The following is a 23,359-nucleotide window of genomic DNA, read 5'->3' on the forward strand; positions in this document are numbered from 1 at the left end:
TGGTGGTTTGCTGGCATTTTTGGTAATTCCTTCCTTTTCTTTTTTTTTTAAGATTTTATTTGTTTATTTGAGTGAGCATGGGGGGGTGGGGTGGTGAGCAGAGGAAAATGAGCGGAGAGAGGGAGAAGCAGACTCCCCGCTGAGCACGAAGCCCAGTGCGGGGTCTCTGGGATCAGGACCTGAGCAGAACACCGACGTTAACCAGCTGAGCCACCCAGGCTCCCCAGTTTTTGGTATTCCTTACCTTGTACATGCATCGCCCTGATCTCTGCCTTTATCTTTACATGGTCTTCTCCCAGTGTTTGTCTCTGTACAAATTCTTCCTTTTTTATAAGGACATCAGTCATACTGGATTAGGGGCCCACCCTACTCCCAACCCTGCACCAGCTCCCTGCTCAGTGGGGAGTCTGTTTCTCCCTCTGCCCTTTTCCCCATGTTTGATTTACCTCTCTCTTTCTCAAATAAATAAATAAAATCTTGTTAAAAGGAGGGGTGTATTTAAATCTGTTTAGGAAGCAAAGAAGAAAAGATCCTGCCAATAAATATTTAATTGAATTTATTCAGCTGTGTGAACAGCATTTCAGGGTCACCAGAAAGCTTTTATAGTATTCAAATAAGCAAACCAAAAAGCGTAATGAAAGTAATAAACTGGGGGTTAATGAAAAAGTAGAGCAATTAAATGGTTACTAAAGTGAAAGTCACTAGCATGGTGCTTGGCAAAAAACAAAACCTAAATACAATATTGTCATTAGTGATTGAAAGTTAGTTATTGCAAGGCCTCTGTGAAAGTAATTGTCTTTATTTGTTATTACCCGTTTGTAATGAGGATTAGAGTTATAAAGCACTTTCACATACCTTATTTCATTTGATCTTAATTTTACAGTGAGGTGCGTAATTCAGCTGTTCGTCCTCTTTTTGTTTAACATTAGCCGTTGTTAGTGAACAAAGGCTCCATGGACTGCATGGCCTAACACCAGGTGCACTTACCATGGTTGACATCTCTCATTTGCTTGCGCTTCCTATAACTGCCTCACAAGAAAAGCAACATTGGTTTATAGCAACAGAACTTCTTCTCAGTGGACATTGAGCAAAACTGTCACCATGAGAGGGGTGCGCAGTTGCTGCTAGGACTTCATTGAATGGGAAACATGTAATAAAGAGAAAAATTCAAAAATGAGGGTTTGAATCCTAAAAGTTCTTGAGAGCTAGATTAAAATTACAGATATTAAAGTTGACAGTTTAGTGAAAGTAAACCAAGTAGGAATAGCTGAGACATTTAAATATTTAGAATCAAATGAGATAGCCTAACTTTAACACTTTTTCTGTGGAATAACAGGTATTAGGTGAAGAAGGAATCCCTGGGCAGATAAATATGGGAAATTCTGGACTAAAGGAGGGAGTACATCATGGGACTCCCAGAGCCTCTAGCACACTAATGCACACTGTGAAGCGGCAGAGCAGGGGAGTGCTCAGCCCCGTCCCCGCTCGCTTGACCAGGGAACTCTTTACTCGTGGAACCTGTGACGGAAGGAATGTTTAGATTCCGTGTCAGTGAACATGAGCCTAACTCTTTAAGTCCATTGTCTTTAACATGATTTCGCCACTGGGTGGCTCGGTCGGTTAAGCGTCTGCCCTAAGCTCAGGTCATGATCCCAGGGTCCTGGGATTGATCCCCTCATTGACCTCCTTGCTCAGTGGGGAGCATGCTTCTCCCTCTCCCCCACGTTCTATCTCAACTAAATAAATAAAATCTTTATACACACACACACATATATAGATAGATTGATTAATTGATTGATTGAAGATTACTGAGTGACAGTCCCTAAACTGTTTCACTGTTTGCTAGCTGAATCTGTGTATATTCTGAAAAGTTTATCAGACTATAACTGAGTTAGGAATTAATGCTCTGGTGTGGAAAACAGGGTGAGCAGTTTTTAAATGAGTTAGTAGATGTTAAAATGATATCTCAGTAGCATATGAACATTGATGAACTTCAGAAAGCACTTACTCTTCTGTTCCAAGCACCATTTCATTAAGCAAGTAATACAGAGATTGGGAGGCAGACCCTGTCCTGTGCCGCTCCCAACAGTCCAGTCTGTGAGAAAAACATTATATTGAAACACTCTGATACTTGCCTTGTTCTGAAAGCACTGAGGGATGAGAGGAGAGTAAGGGGAAGCGATCTGTCCAGCGTCACACAGTGTGTGGCAACAGGACCTAAGGTATTTTGACCCAGTCTAGTGTTCTTTCTACTGCACCTTTCAATGGACTTGGAGTGTCTGTCTTCTTAGATTTGCAGTTTTATTAAAAAAAAAAAAAAGGAGAAATATTTCTTTAATGACAGACTATAAAATCCTATTCTTTTTTTTTTTTTTAAGACTTTATTTGACAGACAGAGATTACAGGTAGGCAGAGAAGCAGGCAGAGAGAGAGGAGGAAGCAGGCTCCCTGCTGAGCAGAGAGTCCGATGCGGCGCTCAATCTCAGGACCCTGGGACCATGACCTAAGCCGAAAGCAGAGGCTTTAACCCATTGAGCCACCCAGGCGCCCCAAAATGCCTCAGTATTCTAGAGCAAGGGTTGGCTAGTGAAGACCCTCAGCCTCCAGAGAATACTTACAGATCAGTTTGGTGATGGGAAGCATTGAATCCCACTTAAGCAAAGGGTTATCCCAAACAAAAAAGAATTCTGTGCTTCTCATTATTAGACATATATTACAAAAAAACAACAAAAAAGACTTACTCAGTTTCTTATTTGAGTTTCATCTTTGAAAATGATTTTTTTTCTTGTTTGTGTAAGTACCTGTCTCTTAGCCTCAATTTTGCCTCATGGTCGGCAGAACCTAAAATATTTCTCTGACCCTTTATGGAGAAAGTTTGCCCACTCCTGTTACAGAGTTCATTTGTTCTTTACCTGCATTTCAGTAATCTTCGGGGAAGGCAGAAGAATGAGCCATAAACCTGAGACACATGTCGTTCTTTGATACCTGATCACAAGTAGCAGTGCTGTTGATGTGATCGCAGAATTGTTCTGTTGGTTCCCTTCGAAGAGTGGGGAATGGGGGCTGACGTGTTGCTCTACTCACACCACTCCTCTAATTGTGGAGCTGGTACCACCGATCATCGCCTTCCCCTGAGAGACCGTCTGCTCTGAGTGTGTCCCGGACTGTGCTTAGTCTGTATGTAATAAAGGTTTCTGCATGTGTCATAAGGGAAACAGAATGATGACCAGTTACCCAGTGAGAAGATGGAAAGCCAGGACTCCCACTCCCCTCCTGGCCTGCGTGCATTAGCCAGAAGCGCAGTTACTCCCGAGTTGAGTTGCGACAGCTGCCATGGCGTATGTCATGCAGCTGTCGTGTCCGTAAGTGCTTGAGTAAGTAACGGTGGTTGATGTAAAAAGTCAGGAGTAAACTGAGGCTGAACCAAGTTGATAGAATCGCTTCACTGGCATTTTATGATGTATTTTCTTTGGGAAGAGGTTTCTTTCCAATACCTGTCAATGTTCCTTTGCCTTTTAAATTTTGCAGTGTCTACTTGATTTGTTCTTGAATCTCCACTACCCAAAATTCCGACTCAGCAATGTTGTGATTTGCCTAAAAATCCTGTTTAGTCACCACAGGGCGTCACACCTGCTACTTCTTTGGCTTCAGTGGACCTGAGTGGTCTGGCTCCAGTTTGTCTTTTTGTTGTTTTTTTAATTAATCTGTAGTTAATTCATGATTCAGCATCACTTTGTAAATGACAGAATGTCTTAGTGACAGAATTAAATTTGCTTGAGATAGAGTTAGAATTTTTTAAAAAGCAGATTTCAAGAACATGGGAGCAGGCCTTCATTCCTGAAACCATTCAGTGGCAGATCTCCGAAGTGCTAAGGTGCTGCAGCATGACCTGAAATACCAGACTCGGTTTCCCTTTGTGAAGTCGCTCCTTTGTTCATCTTTTTGAAGGTGGAGTTAGTCCTAAGTCCCAAGTGAACATTCAGTATGGAAATGACAAAATACTTTATTCCAATGGAAGATGTTTTGTTAAATAGAACACGGTATACACCACATGTCTTTGCACCTCTTCTCTGACCTAACTCGAGATTCCCCGTACACTGCTATGTAAGTAGGAAAAATTCCCCCCAAAAATCTGTTAAATGAAAAAATAGTTCTAAAGTCTAGTGATGCACTTTCGTAAGACTTGAGCATAAGAAAATGAAAGAATTATATTTGATGACATAACTTCAGCTTTCTCCCTTTCATGAAGATGCAGGGTTAATTTGGGTTTTTAAAGAACAGCAGCAGCAGCAGCGCAGGTCGACAATCTGCTAAGTGCTTCCTGGCCCGCACACCACTCCAAACACTACACGTTCTGGCACTAACGTCTTGATTATTGTATTAGGTCACCGGGGTTGAGCATACCAAAAAATAAAATTAAATAAGAGCGTAAGGCATAGATCTGCTGATACATTGCTAGAGTTGTTTCATGAGGCAGTTTAACAATACCGGTCTTCACCTGGCACATTAATTCCATTCTTGAGAATTTATTCAAAAGAAATAATCCAGAAGTTGAGAAAAATCTGTAGGCAGAAGTATTCACTAAAGCATTATTTTATGAAAAATTGGAAAAAAACAAATATCCTCAACAACAGAGTAATAAGTAAATAATGTTATATTAACATGAAGAAATAATGTCATAAGATGAAAAAGAGGAAGAATGCAGCAAAATGGAAAAATAGATTGAGCTTCTAAAGTTAATTATGGGGACGCCTGGGTGGCTCAGTTGGTTGGACGACTGCCTTCGGCTCAGGTCATGATCCTGGAGTCCCGGGATCGAGTCCGCATCAGGCTCCCAGCTCCATGGGGAGTCTGCTTCTCTCTCTGACCTTCTCCTCATTCATGCTCTCTCTCACTGTCTCTCTCTCAAATAAATAAATAAAATCTTTTAAAAAAAAATTAAAAAAAAATAAAGTTAATTATGATTATAAACATATAAAAATAATGAAGAAACTTGGAGTAATGAGAAGTTATTTTAGAGTAATGAGCAGATACAATTTTTTCTTCTTAGTATTTTTTAATAATGCAATGTTCAGAACAAGAGGGTACCTGTGTGTGTGTGAAAATAACCTGTTCTGCTCTGTAGTTTGTGCATCAGTATGACAAAGTTTGTGAGAAAAAAAGTAAGCTCATTAAAAAATAGAAAACTAAGGAAGGTTTTCTTATTAGGTATTTCTCTTGCTAGAAGAGACCTTTGTAGGTAATAAAAAAAAAAAAAAATCATCCTGGGCAAGCTTACCATTTCCTATGGTTATTGCCAGAGCATTCCATTTCTAGGACAAGAATTCCGGAATCAAGGTGACAACAGTCTCTGCTTGATAGAATGTTTATGTGTTGTGTGGTCTCTTTTTTTTAGTATGGCTTTATACTTCAGAAATTCTTAAGAAAGGTTAATTTTAATAAGACCTTAGTATTGCTCTTAACCAAATTGATCTCCTGACTTCATGGGTTACAGTGAAACACGATTAATATTTAATTAGTAATTAAAAATTAATATTTAATTGATTAGAACATAGTACTGATATCTAAGCATAATTGAGACTACTTTGGCTTTTTTTTCTTTTCAACTAGGAATTCTATTTCCTGTCTTTGCCTTAGAAGGTATAAATATAAAAACATAATAGTAATGAATTCACTAAAGATTGGTCCATGATTTTTCTTAGTTAACATTTCTGTAGAAATAAAAATCTGGTAGAAATTTTGTACCACATATTGCACTCTTACTTTCGATTACCTGTAATACATGTCACCTTTTTATATGTACATCCTGTGTCCTAATTTAGATAGTAATTTCTTGAGCATAGACCTCCCCACTACCTCAGACAGTGTCTGGTCAACATTAGGCACCACGCTGCACGCTTGCAGCCTGCGACCACGCACTCTGTCGCCACAGCCATTGATGTATAGGCTCGTCCTGTGCCCCTCCCCTTGCTTTCATTCATTTACTGTCTGTCAGCCAAACAGTGCTGGGTGCAAGGCACATTACTTATCCCTTCCCTCAGGAGAGTTAGGTTTTAGAGGAAGGCACAGACATTGCATAACTAGTTGCACTGGGTGAAAAAAGTCAATTTACGATTCTGATAGAAAAAAGGAGAAATGCAGAATCTCTGCTGCAGGTGCACGTGAACAGGGAACCCAGCCAAACCTGGAAAGGTTAGAGAAAGGCTTCCCTTAGGAACCCATACTCCAGTGTGCCAAGTGCTTGATCTTCCTGCGTCTTCTCCTGCCACAGCCGTGGCGCACAGCTGGTACTGTCCCTGCTTCCCAGAATGTGAAGTAGAGATCCGTGGAGGTTCGGCTGTTTACCCAGGGTCGTACTATGAAGTAGAAGTCAAGAGCGAAACCATTTACCTCAGGAAGTTTGAGCCTTTTCCATCTTTTATTGACACCTGTTTTGAGACTTAACTTTTGCTCTGAATTTCTTGTTTTCTTTATAGTTCCAGTAATTCTGAATGTAAAGTCTGTCTGAGCATTTTCCTTGGCATTTCTTCTTAGCAAGTAACTTGTGTTTTGCTTTCCCTTTCACAGTCACCCTTACTCCAGCCCCAGTCCGAGGAGCAGGAGATGGCATGGAAACCGAGGAAACACCTAAGTCTGTTGAAGTGACCTCTGGAGTCCCGCCTGTAAGGCATCACATCCTTCAGAATCCACGGAAGAAAGCAGTTCCAGGCGAGAGCCCAGGAGTCCTTCAGCTCGGGAAGATTCTCACTGAAAAAGCAATGGAAGTTGAAGCCATAAGAATATTAGTTCCCAAAGCTGCTATAACCCATGACATCCCCAGCAAGAATGCAAAGGTGAAGTCTCGGGGACATCCTAGGGGAGAGCTCCTTGGTCAGTCAGAGGGAACTGTGGAACCCAGAAAGGAACTATCGGAGGTTAAGAATCTACTGGAGAAGCTCAAGAACTCTGAAAGGAGGTTACTGCAGGACAAAGAGGGTCTTTCAAACCAGCTCAGAGTACAGACAGAGGTAAGAACAAGTAGCTCTAATCGTCACTGCTCTTTACACCTGGGCCTTCTGTGTCAGAAGTGTCCAGAAAACTGTATTTCCTCTTGGAATGACCTCTGTTTTGGCTTGTCATATCTCTAAAAAGTTTCCTCTTAAATTTCTCTTTCTCCATCAGCCCCGCTAGTAGGACTAGTATATGTCGGGAACTTGTCCTCTAAAGTTGAAGATGGATGTGCGTGGTGCTTCGGACAAGACCACCTCTGAGGTGTAAAGGAAGTCATAGTTATAAAATTCCAGACCAAGTTAGACTTTGATGTTGTCTAGTTAACAATTCCTCTTTTAAGGATCCACAAGCTCCAAGTATGTTTGCTTATGCAGACATCATAGTTGGGATAAAGGAACGGTTGGGTAAGCGTTGGTATCTTCAGTGTAAATGGAAAAGGATCTGTAGTGCTTGGCTGGGTTTCTTCCAGCTTTACGTGTTGGTAAACATTGCCTCACTCCTCACCCTTCGTTTCTCTCTTAGACCCTCCATCTTTTTGCTAGATGTTATCTTTATAAGTGACACTATAATTAGTAGTTCTTATCCAAATAGGTCTTTAATATATTTTTTTTTTTAAGATAACCATTTTATTTTTTTTTTAAAGGTTTTATTTATTTATTTGACAGAGAGAGATCACAAGTAGGCAGAGAGGCAGGCAGAGAGAGAGAGGAGGAAGCAGGCTCCCTGCCGAGCAGAGAGCCCGATGTGGGACTCGATCCCAGGACCCTGAGATCATGACCCGAGCCAAAGGCAGCGGCCCAACCGACTGAGCCACCCAGGCGCCCCGGTCTTTAATATTTTTTAGGTAACTAACTTCTAAATATAAAAATATTGTATATTTATTTGTGATTATTTTAGAAAATACAGAAAATGAGAATAGTACCGCCTATCATTGTACCGTCTAGCTGTAAATGCGTAATTATACATATTGAGTTCATTTTTGCCCTTTTTAGTATTTTCCTGTGTCACAGAATATTCTATTACAGTACCATCTTTAATACCAACAGTGTTCTTCTATTGCTGCACCATATATCAATACCTATTATTAGACATTTATGTTTTAATTTTTCACATTTTAGATAAAGTAAAAAAACATGCTTAAAAATAGCCTAAATTGCTTCCCTTGCTTAAATTCTTGAACACCTGTGGCACAGGGGTGTGTGGGTGGCTCAGTCGGTTAAGCATTGGACTCTTGATTTTGGCTCAAGTCATGGTCTCAGGGCTGTGACATCGAACACCAGCCACATCAGGCTCCACCATGGTTGTGGAGGCTGTGGAGGCTGCTTAAGATGCTCACTTTCCTTCTCCCTCTGCCCCTCCCTGCTCATACTCTATTTCTCTCTCAAAAAAAAAAATAAAATCCTGTGGCACAAAGAAATTAATTTTTAAATACCGAAATAGATTTCAAAAACACTAAAACAGTCTCCGTCATATTCTTTGGCAAAATTTATTGGTTTGGTTTTCTAATTTCTTGCCTTCAGGTGTTGACTGGAAGCAGGTTGTAACTTTGGTGATAATGGTTGGTACTCTTCCCAGAAGAGGCTCGGTTTATAATCCCATGGACTATAAGATATAAATATGCAGACAGAGACAGATGGCTTATATACATTATGAAATTAAATACGTAATACTGCTTTTTGATGCACACTTTAAGTAATGGAGGTCCATAGACATGAAGCACGGTTTCTCTTTTTTCATTTTGCCACATTAAAGTCACTGACATTACTTCAAGCCGGTTGTAACGGTCATATTTTCCCTAGGTCAATCGAGAGTTAAAGAAGTTGCTAGTGGCTTCCGTTGGAGATGATCTTCAGTACCATTTTGAACGTCTAGCCCGTGAGAAAAATCAGCTTATTTTAGAAAATGAAGCCCTAGGTCAAAACACAGCTCAGCTTTCTGAACAGCTGGAACGTATGTCAATACAGTGTGACGTATGGCGGAGTAAATTCCTTGCAAGCAGGTATTGCTTGTTTTAAATAATACTTCATTTCCTAGCTTTTTCTCTATCAGATTTTTTTTTTTTACCATAACCCAAATAAGTAAATGGTAGTGTGAGAATTTGGGACTCTGATTGTCAAAGTATTTCATGTATTTATAAGTGTGTATGGACTGTCACAGAGTCTAAATGAAAAAGTGATATCATCAGATTCTCCCTCATTCCAGAATTCTAGGTTACTCCTCTGTAGTAGAAATCACTACTACTACAATGTTTAAGAAAATTAAACTCAGACCTCTTATAAATAAAATAAATAAAAACCTCCCGCAAAAAACTATTTCTCCCGTTTCTATCTGGAAAACTCAAACATTGTTTCTCTTCCATGCTCTGTTCTCATAGCTCTTTTAATTGTATTAACTATACATGAGAGCTTCCCAACCTTTTTCTGTACATGCACAAATGGAAAATAAAACTATTTGTATGGTGTAATAGATGAGGCTACTCTCCCCAACAGAGGTGAAAGCCCCATTGCCCTTCCCTAGGCCTGTGGGTACACTGGTCATTGGGCAACTGTATATATTGTGATTTGGGGTCTGTTTATCCCCTTCCTTCCAGCTCTGACTGGAGAACAGAGTCTGGGTGTTATCCATCTTTGTATTTTCAGCACTTAGCCACATGCTTCATGCATAGTTTAGTAACATGCTTTGCGCATAGTTTAGTAACTGTGGATTTAAGTTCTAGAGATTTCTTACATAACGCCAAATGTTTCCAGGCTGAACTTTAAGAATCCTGATTGCGATGAATAAATTTATAGGAAAGTATTTCTTCATATCTTAATGTCTGTGATACTTTCCAGTAATTGATTGCTCTCTTAAAGTCTTTGTTTTCTAATAATGCTTGTATAGGATGGATGTGGAGAAAAGAATGTACTGTTTATTGACTTAGAATGAAAGTTTGTGCTCACTGAACACATTAAGAGGCAAATCGTGCATGTGTCATACACATTATTGCAAATGTAGCTTTCTTAACATCCTTGTCAATGCTGATAGTAACATTCTAAGGGCAATAAAACTTAAACTCAGCTTTAACAAAATTTTAACCAATTTAATCTTTGGTCAGTAATCACTGTGGTCTGAGACTTTAATTTTAGTTTTAAGATTTTCAGCTGAATAAGCATACTTTAAAACTTTGCATCAGTTCTGTTAATAGAGAACTTGTAAAGTAAATTTTGAAACATCCAATCAGAAGAAAACATGAAGCCGTTGTTTTTTGAAAAAAGAGATAACTCTATATGTACTAATATAAAAAAACACGATTATCAGATGAAAAAACAAGGCATAGAAAATTTTGTATTAAAATAATCCCATTTTAAATAATCCCAACGTTTATGTTGATGTATCCATAAATTTTTTTTCTGGAGAAATACATAAGAAACTTTATTGGTATTTTGTGACTGATAAAAGAAGGATGGGGATGCGGGACAGGAGGAGAGACTTACTTTCCCTTTTACATAAGACTTTCTGTATTATTTAATATTTTTCTAAGGACCAGAAGGTAACTGAGTGATAAGAAAGCAACTCTTTTTTGCTTCCTCTAAAATTTCCTGTATTTAAAAACATTTAATTAATATCAGTTTTTCAATATTTGATCCATCTAGAGTAAGATTCAGATACATTCCAGAAGTCCCTCTATAGGAAAGTTAAATAACTTTACCTTTGTCATTTTGTAAACAATATTTTTTAAATCCCTTCAATATGTTCTAAGTTCATAAATATTTTAAATACCTTTTAGTGAAGATTTAAAAACAGAGAAGTAACTTGACTGTGTTCAGTCTTCTACGTAAGCTTTTGAAACTTAAGGTAGTATAGTAACTTCTTTACAGTGTGTTATCATCAGAGAATTTATATGTGATATTTCCATCTTTTCCAGGGTGATGGCAGATGAGTTAACCAATTCCAGAGCAGGTTTGCAGCGGCAAAATCGCGATGCCCAGAGTGCTATTCAAGATCTCCTGAGTGAGCGGGAGCAGTTTCGTCAGGAAATGATAGCTACCCAGAAGTATAGCATTTGTTTACATTCCGAACTCTTCTTTCTCTTGCAACTTTTATTATTATTATAGTTCTTCAGTGTTTCTACATTTAATAACTTTTATTGAGCATATTTTTTTTTAAAGATTTTATTTCTTTATTCGACAGAGAGAGATCACAAGCAGGCAGAGAGGGAGGCAGAGAGAGAGGGGGAAGCAGTCTCCCTGCTGAGCAGAGAGCCCGATGCAGGCCTCAATCCCAGGACCCTGACTGAGATCATGACCTGAGCCGAAGGCAGCGGCTCAACCCACCCAGGCGCCCCGAGCATATTTTTCAAATAGCATTTTAAAATAGATGCCCAGGGAGGGAAGAAGACTAAAAAGATAAGGCTACATGTTTCTTACATTCTTAATTGAGAGAGAATTAATTATAGGTATAATAGGAAAAATCTCTGGGTTTAAAAGTAGTTTTTGGTTATAGTTATAGCAGCTTTGTATAATTTTTGGTAGAAGCCATAAAGTACACCTATCTTTCCTTTGGAAGGAGATCTTTTTAAGGACTATTCTGCAGTATTAGAGTTTACTTTTATGTGCTCTGGAGCTATCAAAATTGATGGTCTTCCTTAAAAGTGCTTTGTACTTCTGTACATAGATCTTCCGCAACTTATAATGGGGTTGCGACCCAATAAACTCATTGTAAGTTGAAAATTGTCGTAAGTCAAGAATTAATTCAATACACCTAACCCACTGAACATCATGGCTTAGCCTAGCCTACTTTCAGCATGCTCCATATGATAGCCTGAACTTGGGCAAAACCATCTAATACAAAGCTGGGTCTGTCAGAGTGTTGGGCATCTCCGTAATTGACCAGAGCGCTGAAAGTGTGCAACACAACAGCTGTGTGGGTACAAAACTCTTGTACTGGTTGTTTGCCCTCGTTACTGTGTAGCTCAGTACACTCCCCAGCAACAGGAGAAAAATGGGTATTCATATTGCTAGACAAGAAATAGGTGAAAATTCAAAGTACAATTTTTATTAAATGTTAATCACTTTCACACCATCACTAGTCAAAAAATCATTCATCAAACCATCACAAGTCAAGGACTATAATTATTATAAATCGAATCAGTAAGTAGGAGAAATCATGGGATATTATAAGAATGAAAACATAATACAGACGACCTTTGAACAACACAAAGGTTGGGGAGACTGACCCCCCATGCAGCTGAAAATCCTTGTATATCTTTTGACTCCCCCAAAAATGTACCTACTTATAGCTACTCTTGACCACAAGTCTTACCGATAATATAAATAGTGATTAACACATATTTTATATGTTCTGCCTATTGTATACTGCATTCTTGGAATAAAGTAAGCTATAGAAAGTTAATTGTTACTAAAATCATGAGGAAGAGAAAAAATATAGTAAAATAAAATCATAAGAGAAAATCCTTCTGCAGTACTATACTGAATCTATCCAAAAAATTGGCCTTTAAGTGAACCCACATAGTTCAAACCCATGTTGGTCAAGAGTAAACTGTTTATCAAAATATCAGATTTCATGGGAGGCAACTAAAGGTGTGTTTAGAGGGAAATTTATAGCTTTAAATGCTCATTGTAGAAAAGAAGAAAGGTTCTGTTGGTAATATAAGCTTCCTCTTTAAGAAGTGCAAAGAGCAAATTAAGCAGACAAAAGAAGATAATAATAATGGAAGCAGAAATAAATAGAAAGCCAAGTGCTAGTTCTTTGAAGAGATAAATTTAAGAAACCTCTAAGCAGTATGATCAGGGAAAAAAAAAAATAAAAAACCACATTACCAGTATCAGGAATAAGGAAGGGGGTATATTACCTAGATTCTGTAGACTAAAAAGATGATTAGGGGATATTATGAACAACTCTGTACAGAGTCCTTAGAAGACACTAAACTACCACAGGGCACTCAAGGTAAATAGCCTGAATAGCCCTAATCAATTCAAGTGATTGAATTTTTAGTTAAAAACCTTCCAGTAAAGAAAACCCCAGGCATAAATGGATTTACTGAAGCAAACAACTAGGGAAGAAATAAAGCCAAATTTACACAAACTTCTAGAAAACAGGAGAAGGGAATAATTTCCAACTGACTTTATGTGGCAGCATTATCTTGATACCACCACCAGACAGAGATATTAGAAGAAAGCTACAGACCAGCATTTCCAATGAACATAGATGCAAAAGTCTAATAATATATAAAAAGAATATATATATATATTTTTACATATCATGGCCAAGTACATTTTATCCTACAATTTGTAAGTTGGTTTATCAAGTGGAAATCCATTAATGTAACTCATGAAAAAACAAGTGACAAACACAAGTCCAGTCAGTAGTCCTAGCACTGCTAGGTGAGTGTACTAACATATTTTACCTGTACTAAAATATGACAACTAAAAAACTGGGGCAGTTCGGAAGTATGTTTGCTGAATGACTTCCAGATAATTACCTGATAAATATATAAATGCTTCCTATAGTCTTATTTTACCAGAATTCCCAGTTTACTGACCTCTGAGAAAAAGATAAAGGAGACAGTACTATGTGATTCCAGAAGAACTTTAGGTTTCTCATTTATTGAGTTATTGAGTATTCTTGATTTTCATGTTTTATCCTCTTATTAATATTCAGTGTTCCCGTGTGTTCTGTGCAGATTATTGGAGGAGCTCCTGGTGTCCTTGCAGTGGGGAAGAGAGCAAACTTACTACCCTAGTACACAGCCTTACACCACAGCAGAGCTAGCATTAACAAATCACAAGTTGGCAAAAGCAGTAAATGCTCATCTTCTGGGAAATGTTGGCACTAACAGTCAAAAAAAGATACTATCAACGGTTGAATTCTGCAGCACCCCAGCAGAAAAAATGGCTGAAACGGTAAAATATTTCTCTTTAGTGGACTGTGGAACTTCTAACACTGTCCTCTTACTGAAAAGTATGTTAAATTGCAAAGTGCTGGGCATTAGGAGTTAGGAATTATGGTATCTAAACCCGATTGGATCTAAACCTGATTCTCGTGCTAATGAGCTTATGATTTTGAAGAAAATTGTTTCTTCCTCTGGGCTTCAGTTCCTGAAACATTTTTACTCTGTCCTTAAGGAGCAAATATAGTTGTTTTGGAAGGGCCTGTCTTTTAGCTACTGAATCATTGAGACTCTTGTACTTGAGTTCATTGTGATATGAAAAGTAGGGTAGAATTTTTAATTCAACAATCATGAGTAGATAATAGATTACTTCTGACATCAGAAATTATTTGTTAATAACCATATTTAGATATGAATGTGCCCATAACTGCAGCATCACATAGTGCATCCCTGAGACCTAGAGTCCTGGGTGAATTCAGGGTTCATGCCTGTGAGCCGTCAGATACTGTGGTTTCCCGGTCCTATCTCCTATCTTAGGCCTTGTCTTCAGCCAGAACTGTTCCACTTTTAAAATCAGCTCAGCACCTCTCTCCACGATCTGTATCTCAACCTTTTTTCCAGCCGATTCTTTATTCTGATTACCCCTGTGATCACATAATTTTCATTCCCTTGATCCCTGCATTTTTTTCTTCATCTCATCGCTCACTCTCCTGGCTTTTTTTCCTGCCATAGCTTGCCTGGATTTCATTCTTGGGTGTCCTTTTTTCTGTTATCAACCTTCTTTCGGGTACCCTGAGAAATCCAGTCCTTAGTTCAGCTGCCTGCCTTTTTTGTTTCTGCACTTGTCAAGCTATGACCTCACATTCAGCGGATGACTTTGGTTCCTAGTTCACAGAAAAAGAAGGCAGAGGCAGGAAATTTCTTAAAGGTCCCACTTGATAACTAGAAGCCTACCTTTAAGGCAGCCAGTCTTAAATACATTTCTGTCACTGGAAGAGATGTCCCTCTCCAAAGCACAGCTCCCCTCCAGGCTCAGCAGGCCTCTCCAGATCATCCCTTCTGTCTGTCAGCTCTTTTGTCTTTGGTTTATAACACACCCAAGTGTCTTCATCTAAAAAAGAAAAATCTTCCATTATCATAAGTTCTCTGATAAGGTCTTATCACCTTTATAGGTGAGAACCTTGGACAAACTGTGCACACTTGTGTGTACTCCCAGGCCAGCCGTTCCGCAAGTCCTGCTGTCACTTACCCGGTAGCTTCCAGCTTCACTGTTCTCATGAATAAAGCTCATGGATGTTCAAATACTTTGTTACCATATTCTGTGTACCAGCGCTCCTGCCTTGACATCCCCTTGACTTCTGTGACCTTCTACTTTCTTGGTCTTCTCATATACCCCCTCAGATTTCTTCTTCAATTTTTTTCCTCCTCTGTGGGTTGCTGTTCCATAGGCATTTGCTCGCCATGCTTTCCAGACTCGCTGAGTTTCTGCAGCACGGCGCGCAGCCAGCTCCTCCCCTTCTCTGGCCGCTCTTTCTCAGAGTTCGGCAGGGCGAGGCCGCCTCCTTTGGGGCCCACTCTTGAGCCTTTCCTCTCGTCACAGACTTCCTAGATTCTCGAGGGACTGTCCTAGTCCCATGGTTTCATGCTTGGGACTTCTTCAACAGATACATTTGTTTCCGGGTTTAAGAGACACACCCAGGGGGCGCCTGGGTGGCTCAGTGGGTTAAGCCACTGCCTTCAGCTCGGGTCATGATCTCAGGGTCCTGGGATCGAGTCCCGCATCTCTGCTCAGCAGGGAGCCTGCTTCCCTCTCTCTCTCTCTCTGCCTGCCTCTCCATCTACTTGTGATTTCTCTGTCAAATAAATAAAATCTTTAAAAAAATAAAAATAAAAAAGAGACACACACCCAGCAAGACATCTCCATAGACACATCTCCGATAGCTGAAAATAGGACAACCTCTTCTCTCCTCGCTTTTGTATCTGTTATTTCCCCTCCCCTGAGAAAGAAGAACAAGAACCCACTTCTCTTCCTCTACTCCCTATCGTGGTAAACTATACCACTGTATAGAGGTTTTGAGGACTTCATAATAACGTGTGTAAAGCTCATAGCGGATTCCAGTATATTAGTAATTTCTCAGTAAATGGTAGATACCATTTTTATTTTATTTTCTTCATCCCCATAATCTTGTTGGTTTTACAAATCCTGTTGGATCCTTCTAAATTAGCCTCTCTTCCAAGTCCACACAGCTGCCCTCCAGCCTCGTTGCCTAGCCTCCTCACCAGTACTGACCCCTTGCTTTTGACCTGCCTCCAGACCATCCTCTACTGCCAGTCATTTTTAAAATGCCAGTCCAAAGAAAGGAAAGGAAAAATCCTCTCGCGTTGGTTCTCCTCTCCAGACAGAGCCCGTGCTCCCTCCTTCCGGACTCTCCACTCCTTCACAGTGTGTGGGAAGCTTTTCACGAATCGTTACTGCATCCCCTCTTGTCAAGGTGACGAGCCAAGTGTCCCCATGCCCTGCTCTTCAAGCCTCAGCAGCACACACGTGCCACTGTATCTCAAGCCTCTGTTCCTGCTTCTGCCCGCCCGCCCTCCTGGCACCTCCCTGCCTTGAAGCAGCAGCCCTGCCCGCATCTCACCGGCAAGCTTAGATGGTCCTTCCCGAGGCTTCCACTGTGTTGTGTGCATGTCTCTGTTGTGGCTCTTCACCGTGTCACAGTAATTACTGGATTCTCCCGCTCTCCCCCGACTGTAAGCCCCTTAAGGGTGAGGACTGTATCTTGTGTTTCCTCAAGGTCTGGCACAGTAATTCTTTACAGATAGTAGGTGCTCTGCTGTGTACATAATGAATCGGGACCCAGAACTGGGACCCAGAACTACGCTTGTTGTCCCCACTCTCTGTTCTCCTCGTTGGGAAACCGCGTCCTCGCCTTCTCTGTGCTGCCGGTAGCCTGCGGTGTAAGTGACCACCCCACCTTTCTTGAACACTCCCTTCTCTCGGCTTGCACAGCAGCACACCCTCCTGGCTTTTCTCTTCTCTGATCCTTCTGTTTGACCCATCATCTTAGCACCCAACCACATTTTACAAAAATAGATCTCAAAAATTCAATGGAAAAAACCCAGCAATATATTTGAAAAATAGAGGTCCTAAGATAGAATGCTGCCAGGACGTTCTTAAATTAACAATAGCTCTGTAGGCATGGTAGTAACTTGGAAGGAAAAAACACTTCTGGACAACATGAGAGTAAGAGAAACAGCCATATCTAGCCATATTTGGAAGCTCCTGACATCTTTTCACCACTGCTTTTCACAGTTCCTTTCCAACTGCAGTGCCTACCTCATTTGCCCCATAACCCATCCACCTCATGTGAGGGTCGCTGGGAGAATATAAACATGAGATACAGGAGCTTTGAGCAAGCATGTTTTCTTTGCCCTTAATTGAAGAGTTTTTCTCAACGCAACCCAGGATTTCAACCCAAATCCTCCTTTTGTGGGTCTCAGTAAAGGAAACAGCAGAACAAGTCAGAGCAGAATTAGGAGAGCATGGTGTCCATGAAATCCAAGAAACAGGAACATGCTTGTTAGCATAAAAGATGGCATATACATTAGAAATAGAAAAATGAAAAGCTATTGCTTTTACAAGTAAATGATTAAAAACTTTGAAATAGCATTTCATTAGAAGAATGCAGAATCCTGATTCTAGACAGTTGAATGAAAGGCCATAGAGGAGAGACAGTGGGTGCTTTTTGGTTAAGGATTAAAAATTGACATCACTTGGGGACGCCTGGGCGGCTCGGTTGGTTAAGCAGCTGCTTTCATCTCAGGTCATGGTCCCAGCGACCTGCAAATGAGTCCCACATCAGGCTCCTTGCTCAGCAGGGAGTCTGGTTCTCCCTCTGCCTCTGCCTGCCATTCTGTCTGCCTGTGCTCACTCTATCTGACAAATAAGTAAAATCTTTAAAAAAAAAAAAAATATTGACATCACTTAAGGTAGAATGGATATAACCATATTTTTTGTTTTCATACTTTTCCACCAATATCCATAAAGAACATTAATTTCATCATTTTTGGAAAATAGGTAACCTAGGTGATAATTAGACATCATTGTTAAATTTAGAGCTTTCTGGAAAAGCTCTGAGTTCTCTAACCAATCACATTCATCACTCAGATGTTATTTTTTGTGGTAATTACATATAAATGAAATGGGGCTTTAGAGGTAGTTCTATATCAATAAAACCAAAGGTTTTAGAGTCCCTACAGCATACATCTGACATTACTTCTTATTTTCCTTAGGTTCTACGCATTTTGGATCCAGTTACCTGTACGGAAAGCTCACCTGATAATCCTTTTTCGGAGTCTTCACCAACTGCCTTACTTGCTACAAAGAAAAATATTGGACGATTTCATCCCTATACTAGATATGAAAATATAACTTTCAATTGCTGCAATCACTGCCAGGGAGAACTTATTGTCCTTTAACATAACAAGACAGCACTTGCTTCTTACCCGAGTCATTATTATTTGGGAGCTGGCGTCTTACAGTGGTAGAATGTCACTTTCTATCTCAGTACTGTATATGCCCAGCGATGTTTCATGTACTGGACCACCAATTACCCTTTCTTAATAAATACCTCAGGGTAAGAAAAGAGTGAAACTGTGTAGATATATTTAAAGTAGATGATACTTGCCTGACATCCATGATGCTTTTCCTAAAGGATCCTGAAAGAAGATCCTATCTTTATTTTAGGCCCTAAGTTACATCTTGCCATGTGTTTAAGATGAGATTTCATTGTTCACTCTAATGCAGGGTTGCTCATATGCAGCTACACCCATTCGTCTACTGTTGTCTATGGTTGCCGGGCTTGGGTTTTTTGGGCACAACAGAACTGAACAGAGGTAGCAGGGCTTGTGTGGCTGCAAAACTTAAAATCTCCTATCTGGCCCTTGACAGGAGAATTTTTCTGGCCCCCACTGGCAGGGGGATGGGTGGAGAGCGTGTCCATTCCCATTTTGGGGATTTATTTTGGACTACAAAAGCTGCTTATGGAAATACTATGGGTGAAGGGACTAATATTTTAAAATTAAATGCTATATGTTAGGAAAATTAGAAGTATTTTATAGCCTAACATTAGCAAGTGTTTGAGCAAAACATATTCTTGTGTTGGTTTTGTGTGGGGAATTCCATAGTTTGAATGGATGCGACTTGACATAATAGATTTTACTGAGCTCATTTTGACAAATGCAACACAATAGGACTATCCAATTTGATATATAATGGAGAAAGTAGGATCTTTCTAGAACATTATACAAACTCAAAATGCAATCCATCATTAATTTATATTAATATATATTATTGTTTATTTATGATGGACCATCATAAAACACCCTTTTATAAGCCTGTAAAAATATCCACAGTATGTTTATACCAAATTACCCTATATTAGGTACAGAATCGCCTATCAAGAGAGAAATCTTCTAAAGATAAATCTGGTGAAATAACATTTTAATGTCAACTTAATGATTTTTTTTGTCTGATTCGTCTGAGTTATACTTTGAAATGGCAATAAATTTCTCTACATTCTTTATTTTGAATATTGATTTAATGTGCTTTTCAAGTCTTTGTCTAACTTACACTATTTATAATTGTTTCATCAGCCTTCCTTTAGGTTTACTTAGTATAAACCTTAGAAGAAAATATAGAGGAAAAGCTTCATGGCCTCGGACTTGGCAATGATTTCTTGGATATGGCACCAGAAGCACAGCCAACAAAATAAAACCTAGATAAACTGATCTTCATCCAAATTAAAACATTTGTACATCAAAGGAAACTATCCACAGAATGAAAAGGCAACCTATAGAATGGGAGAGAATATTTGCAAATTATATGGTTTATAAGGGTCTAGTATAGAATAAAGGATCTATAACTCGGCAACCAAAAATCAAGCCACCTTATTAAAAAATGTGAAAATATGGAAAGAAATTTCTCTAAGAAAAGATAACACAAAATGCCAATAAGCATATCAAAATACTCTCCGCATCACTAATCCTTAAGGAAATGCAAACTGATATCACTTCATGTCCATTACAATGGTTGTGATCAAGGAAGGAAAATGAATGTTAATAAGGATATAGAATTGGAACCCTTGTGCATTCTTGGTAGGAATGTAAAATGGTTCAACCACTGTTAGAGACAGTGTTGGAGTTCCTCAAAAAATTAAACATGCAGGGCACCCCAGTGGCTCAGTCATTGGGCATCTGCCTTCAGCTCAGGTCATGATCCCAGCATCCTGGATCGAGTCCCATATGGGGCTCCCCGCTGAGCGGGGAGCCTGCTTCTCCCTCTCCAGCTCCCCTGTGCTTGTGTTCCTCTCTCTCTCATCTCTCTGTCATAAATAAATAAAATCTTAAAAAATTAAACATACGATTACCATATGATTCAGCAATTCCACTTCTACGTAGATACCCAATAAAACTGAAAGCAAGGACCCAAAAAGATATTTTTATACCAGTGCTCAGAGCAACATTATTCATAGTCAAAAGGTGGAGGTAACAAGGCATCCTTTGATGAATGAATAGATAAACAAAATGTATCCACATACAATGGAGTATCAGCCTTAAAAAGGGCTGAAAGTCTGATTATGCTACAGCATAAATGAACCTTCAATACATTACACTAAATGAAATAAGTTGGAAAGAAAAGGGCAAAGAAGTAGGTACATGAAATAAATTCATAGTGACAAAGAATAGTGGTTATAGGAGTCCAGAGAAGGCTGAATGGAAAGTTTGGGGTTTTTTTGTTTTTGTTTTTGTCAGAGAGCACAAGCAGTGGGGAACAGTAGGCAGAGGGAGAAGCAGGGTCTCTGCTGAGCAAGGAGCTTGATGTGGGACTCAATTCCAGGACCCTGGGATCATGACCTGAGCTGACGGCAGACGCTTAACTGACTGAGCCACCCACGCATCCCCAGAATAGAGAGTTCTTAATGGATACAGACTTCCTATTGGAATGAGGATACTTCTGCAGATGGAAAGGGGTGATGGTGGTACAGTATGAATGTACTTAATGCCACTTAATTATACACTTAAATATTGGTCAAGATGAAAAAAATGGTCAAAATGTTTTATATATGTGTGTGTGTGTGTTACATAATCACACACAAAAAAATTTGCATACACTCATAACCACAAACTAATGGCACACTACTGCAATGTTTGGTTTAAGAGTGTCAATAATAGTAATAATAGTTAGCTAAACAAAAAAAACTAAAAAGATCTCAAATCAACAACCTGACATTATACCCTAGGGACCTAGGAATAAAAGAGCAAACTAAGGCCAAAGCTAGCAGAAGGAAGGAAATCAAAATTAGAGCAGAGAGAAAATAGAGAACAGAAGAACAGTATCAAGGAAATCAAAAGTTGTTTCTTTGGAAAGATCCACAAAATTGACAATCCTACAGCCAGGCTAAGAAAAAAAAAGATGTGAATAACAAAAATCAGAAATGAAAGTTAGGAAATTATTACCAACCTTAAGTTAAAAGGGAAAAAAAGGAATAATTGTACTTAATAATTTTAACAAATATACTAGATGAAATGGACAAAAATCCCTAGAAATACACAAATTAGCAAAACTGACTCAAGAAGAAACAGAAAATGTGAACAGGCCTGTACAAAGAGATTAAATCAGTAATAAAAAAAAAAAAAACTTTCCAATAACATATATTCTTAAGAATATAAACGAAAAAATTCCTAACAAATTACTAGCAAACTGCAATAGCATAGAAAAAGGATTATACTTCATGACTATGTGGTATTTCTAACAGGAATGCAAGGGTAGTTCAACATAAGCAAATCAATGTAATATACGCACGCACACACACAGAACATAAAAGGAAAACAATGTGATCATTTCACCTGATACAGGAAGAGCATTTGATAAAATCCAACACCCATTTATGATAAAAACACTCAGAAAGGGGTGCCTGACCGGCTCAGTCATTAAGCATCTGTCTTCAGCTCAGGTCATGACCCCAGGGTCCTGGGATCAAGTCCCACACCCAGCTCCCTGCTCGGCAGGAAGCCTGCTTCTCCCTCTCCTTCTTCCCCATCAGTGTTCCCTCTCGCTGTCTCTCTGTCAAATAAATAAATAAAACCTTAAAAAAAGAAACTCAGAAAAATAAGGGATCAAAGAATATGAAAAAGTAGAATAGAGGAATAAGAATAGAATTTCCTCAACTTCTTAAAGGGACTTTATGAAAAACCCCACAGCTAACAACATACTCAACAATGAAAGACTAAAACAGCTTTTCTCCCAAGATCAAGAACAAGATAAGAAGCCCCACTTTCATCACTACTCTTCTACATTATACTGGAAATCTTAGCCAAAGTAATCAGTCAAGAAAGAAAGAAAAGGAATTTGATTTTGAAAGGAAGAAATAAAACCATATCAATTTGCAGGTAATATCTTATATATAGAAAATTCCAAGGAATCTTCAAAACAAACAAACAAACAAAAATACCTAGTGCTGATAAAGCCAGCAAAGTTGCACAGTATATCAATGCACAAAATTCATTTGTGTTTGATTTTGAATTTACAACCCAAAAGAGCAAATTAAGAAGATAATTCCATTTGCACTAGAATCCAAAAGAAGAAAATATCTATGAATCAGTTTAACCAAAGAAGTGAAAGACCTGTCCACTGAAACTGCAAAATTTTGTTGCACTAAATGAAAAGAAATTCTGTGTTGTGGATTGGAAGACAATTGATTAAAACAGCAGTGCTACCCAAAATAATCTATAGATTCACTGCAATCTTTATCAAAACTCCAACAGCTTTTTTGGAATAATTGTGGAATATTTAAATGTCAAATTGGTTCTCATTATTAAAGATAACCTGAAACAACACAAGACTAGTTAAATAATGAAAAGTTAAATGGTCTGGTGTGTGCTAAAAGTGCTATAAGAAGTCAAGACTGGAGGGGTGCCTTGGTGGCTCAGTGGGTTAAAGCCTCTGCCTTTGGCTCAGGTCATGATCCCAGGGTCCTGGGATCCAGCCCCACATCGGGCTCTCTGCTCAGCAGGGAGCCTGCTTCCCTCTCTCTCTGCCTGCCTCTCTGCCTACTTGTGATCTCTGTCTGTCAGATAAATAAAATCTTTTAAAAAAAAAAAAAAAAGAAGAAGTCGAGACTGGATTGAGTAGCTCTCTGTTTTCTTCTTCAGGGTCAAGTGGTTAAAGGTACAAACAGCCAGCTGGAAAGAACCTTGTCCTTAAGGCTTTAAGAGAACTCCTACACGATTCTCTAGTCTCTGTCATACTTGTCATGTTCACCTTTGTTTTCCACCCTTTCAATGTTCTTATACGTATCAAGAATACCGTTCCTCGGGGCGCCTGGGTGGCTCAGTGGGTGAAGCCTCTGCCTTCAGCTCAGGCCATGATCTCAGGGTCCTGGAATCGAGCCCCGTGTCGGTCTCTCTGCTCAGCAGGGA

General features: G+C 39.2%; 1 protein-coding gene across 1 annotated transcript in view; it reads left to right on the plus strand.

Moving 5' to 3' along the window:
* BLZF1 (basic leucine zipper nuclear factor 1) overlaps positions 1-19,464 on the plus strand; it is a 25,328-nt gene extending 5,864 nt beyond the window's left edge. Inside the window, exons 3-8 of the mRNA XM_059414222.1 lie at positions 6,477-6,481; positions 6,568-7,007; positions 8,790-8,989; positions 10,895-11,023; positions 13,673-13,892; positions 18,173-19,464. Coding sequence (XP_059270205.1) covers positions 6,477-6,481; positions 6,568-7,007; positions 8,790-8,989; positions 10,895-11,023; positions 13,673-13,892; positions 18,173-18,358 — 1,180 coding nt within the window. The 3' untranslated portion in view covers positions 18,359-19,464. The remainder of the gene's footprint in view (positions 1-6,476; positions 6,482-6,567; positions 7,008-8,789; positions 8,990-10,894; positions 11,024-13,672; positions 13,893-18,172) is intronic.
* The last annotated feature ends 3,895 nt before the right edge of the window (positions 19,465-23,359 follow it).

This window comes from Mustela nigripes, chromosome 10 (genome assembly GCF_022355385.1).
Source record: "Mustela nigripes isolate SB6536 chromosome 10, MUSNIG.SB6536, whole genome shotgun sequence".
NCBI classification, from domain to species: Eukaryota; Metazoa; Chordata; class Mammalia; order Carnivora; family Mustelidae; genus Mustela; species Mustela nigripes.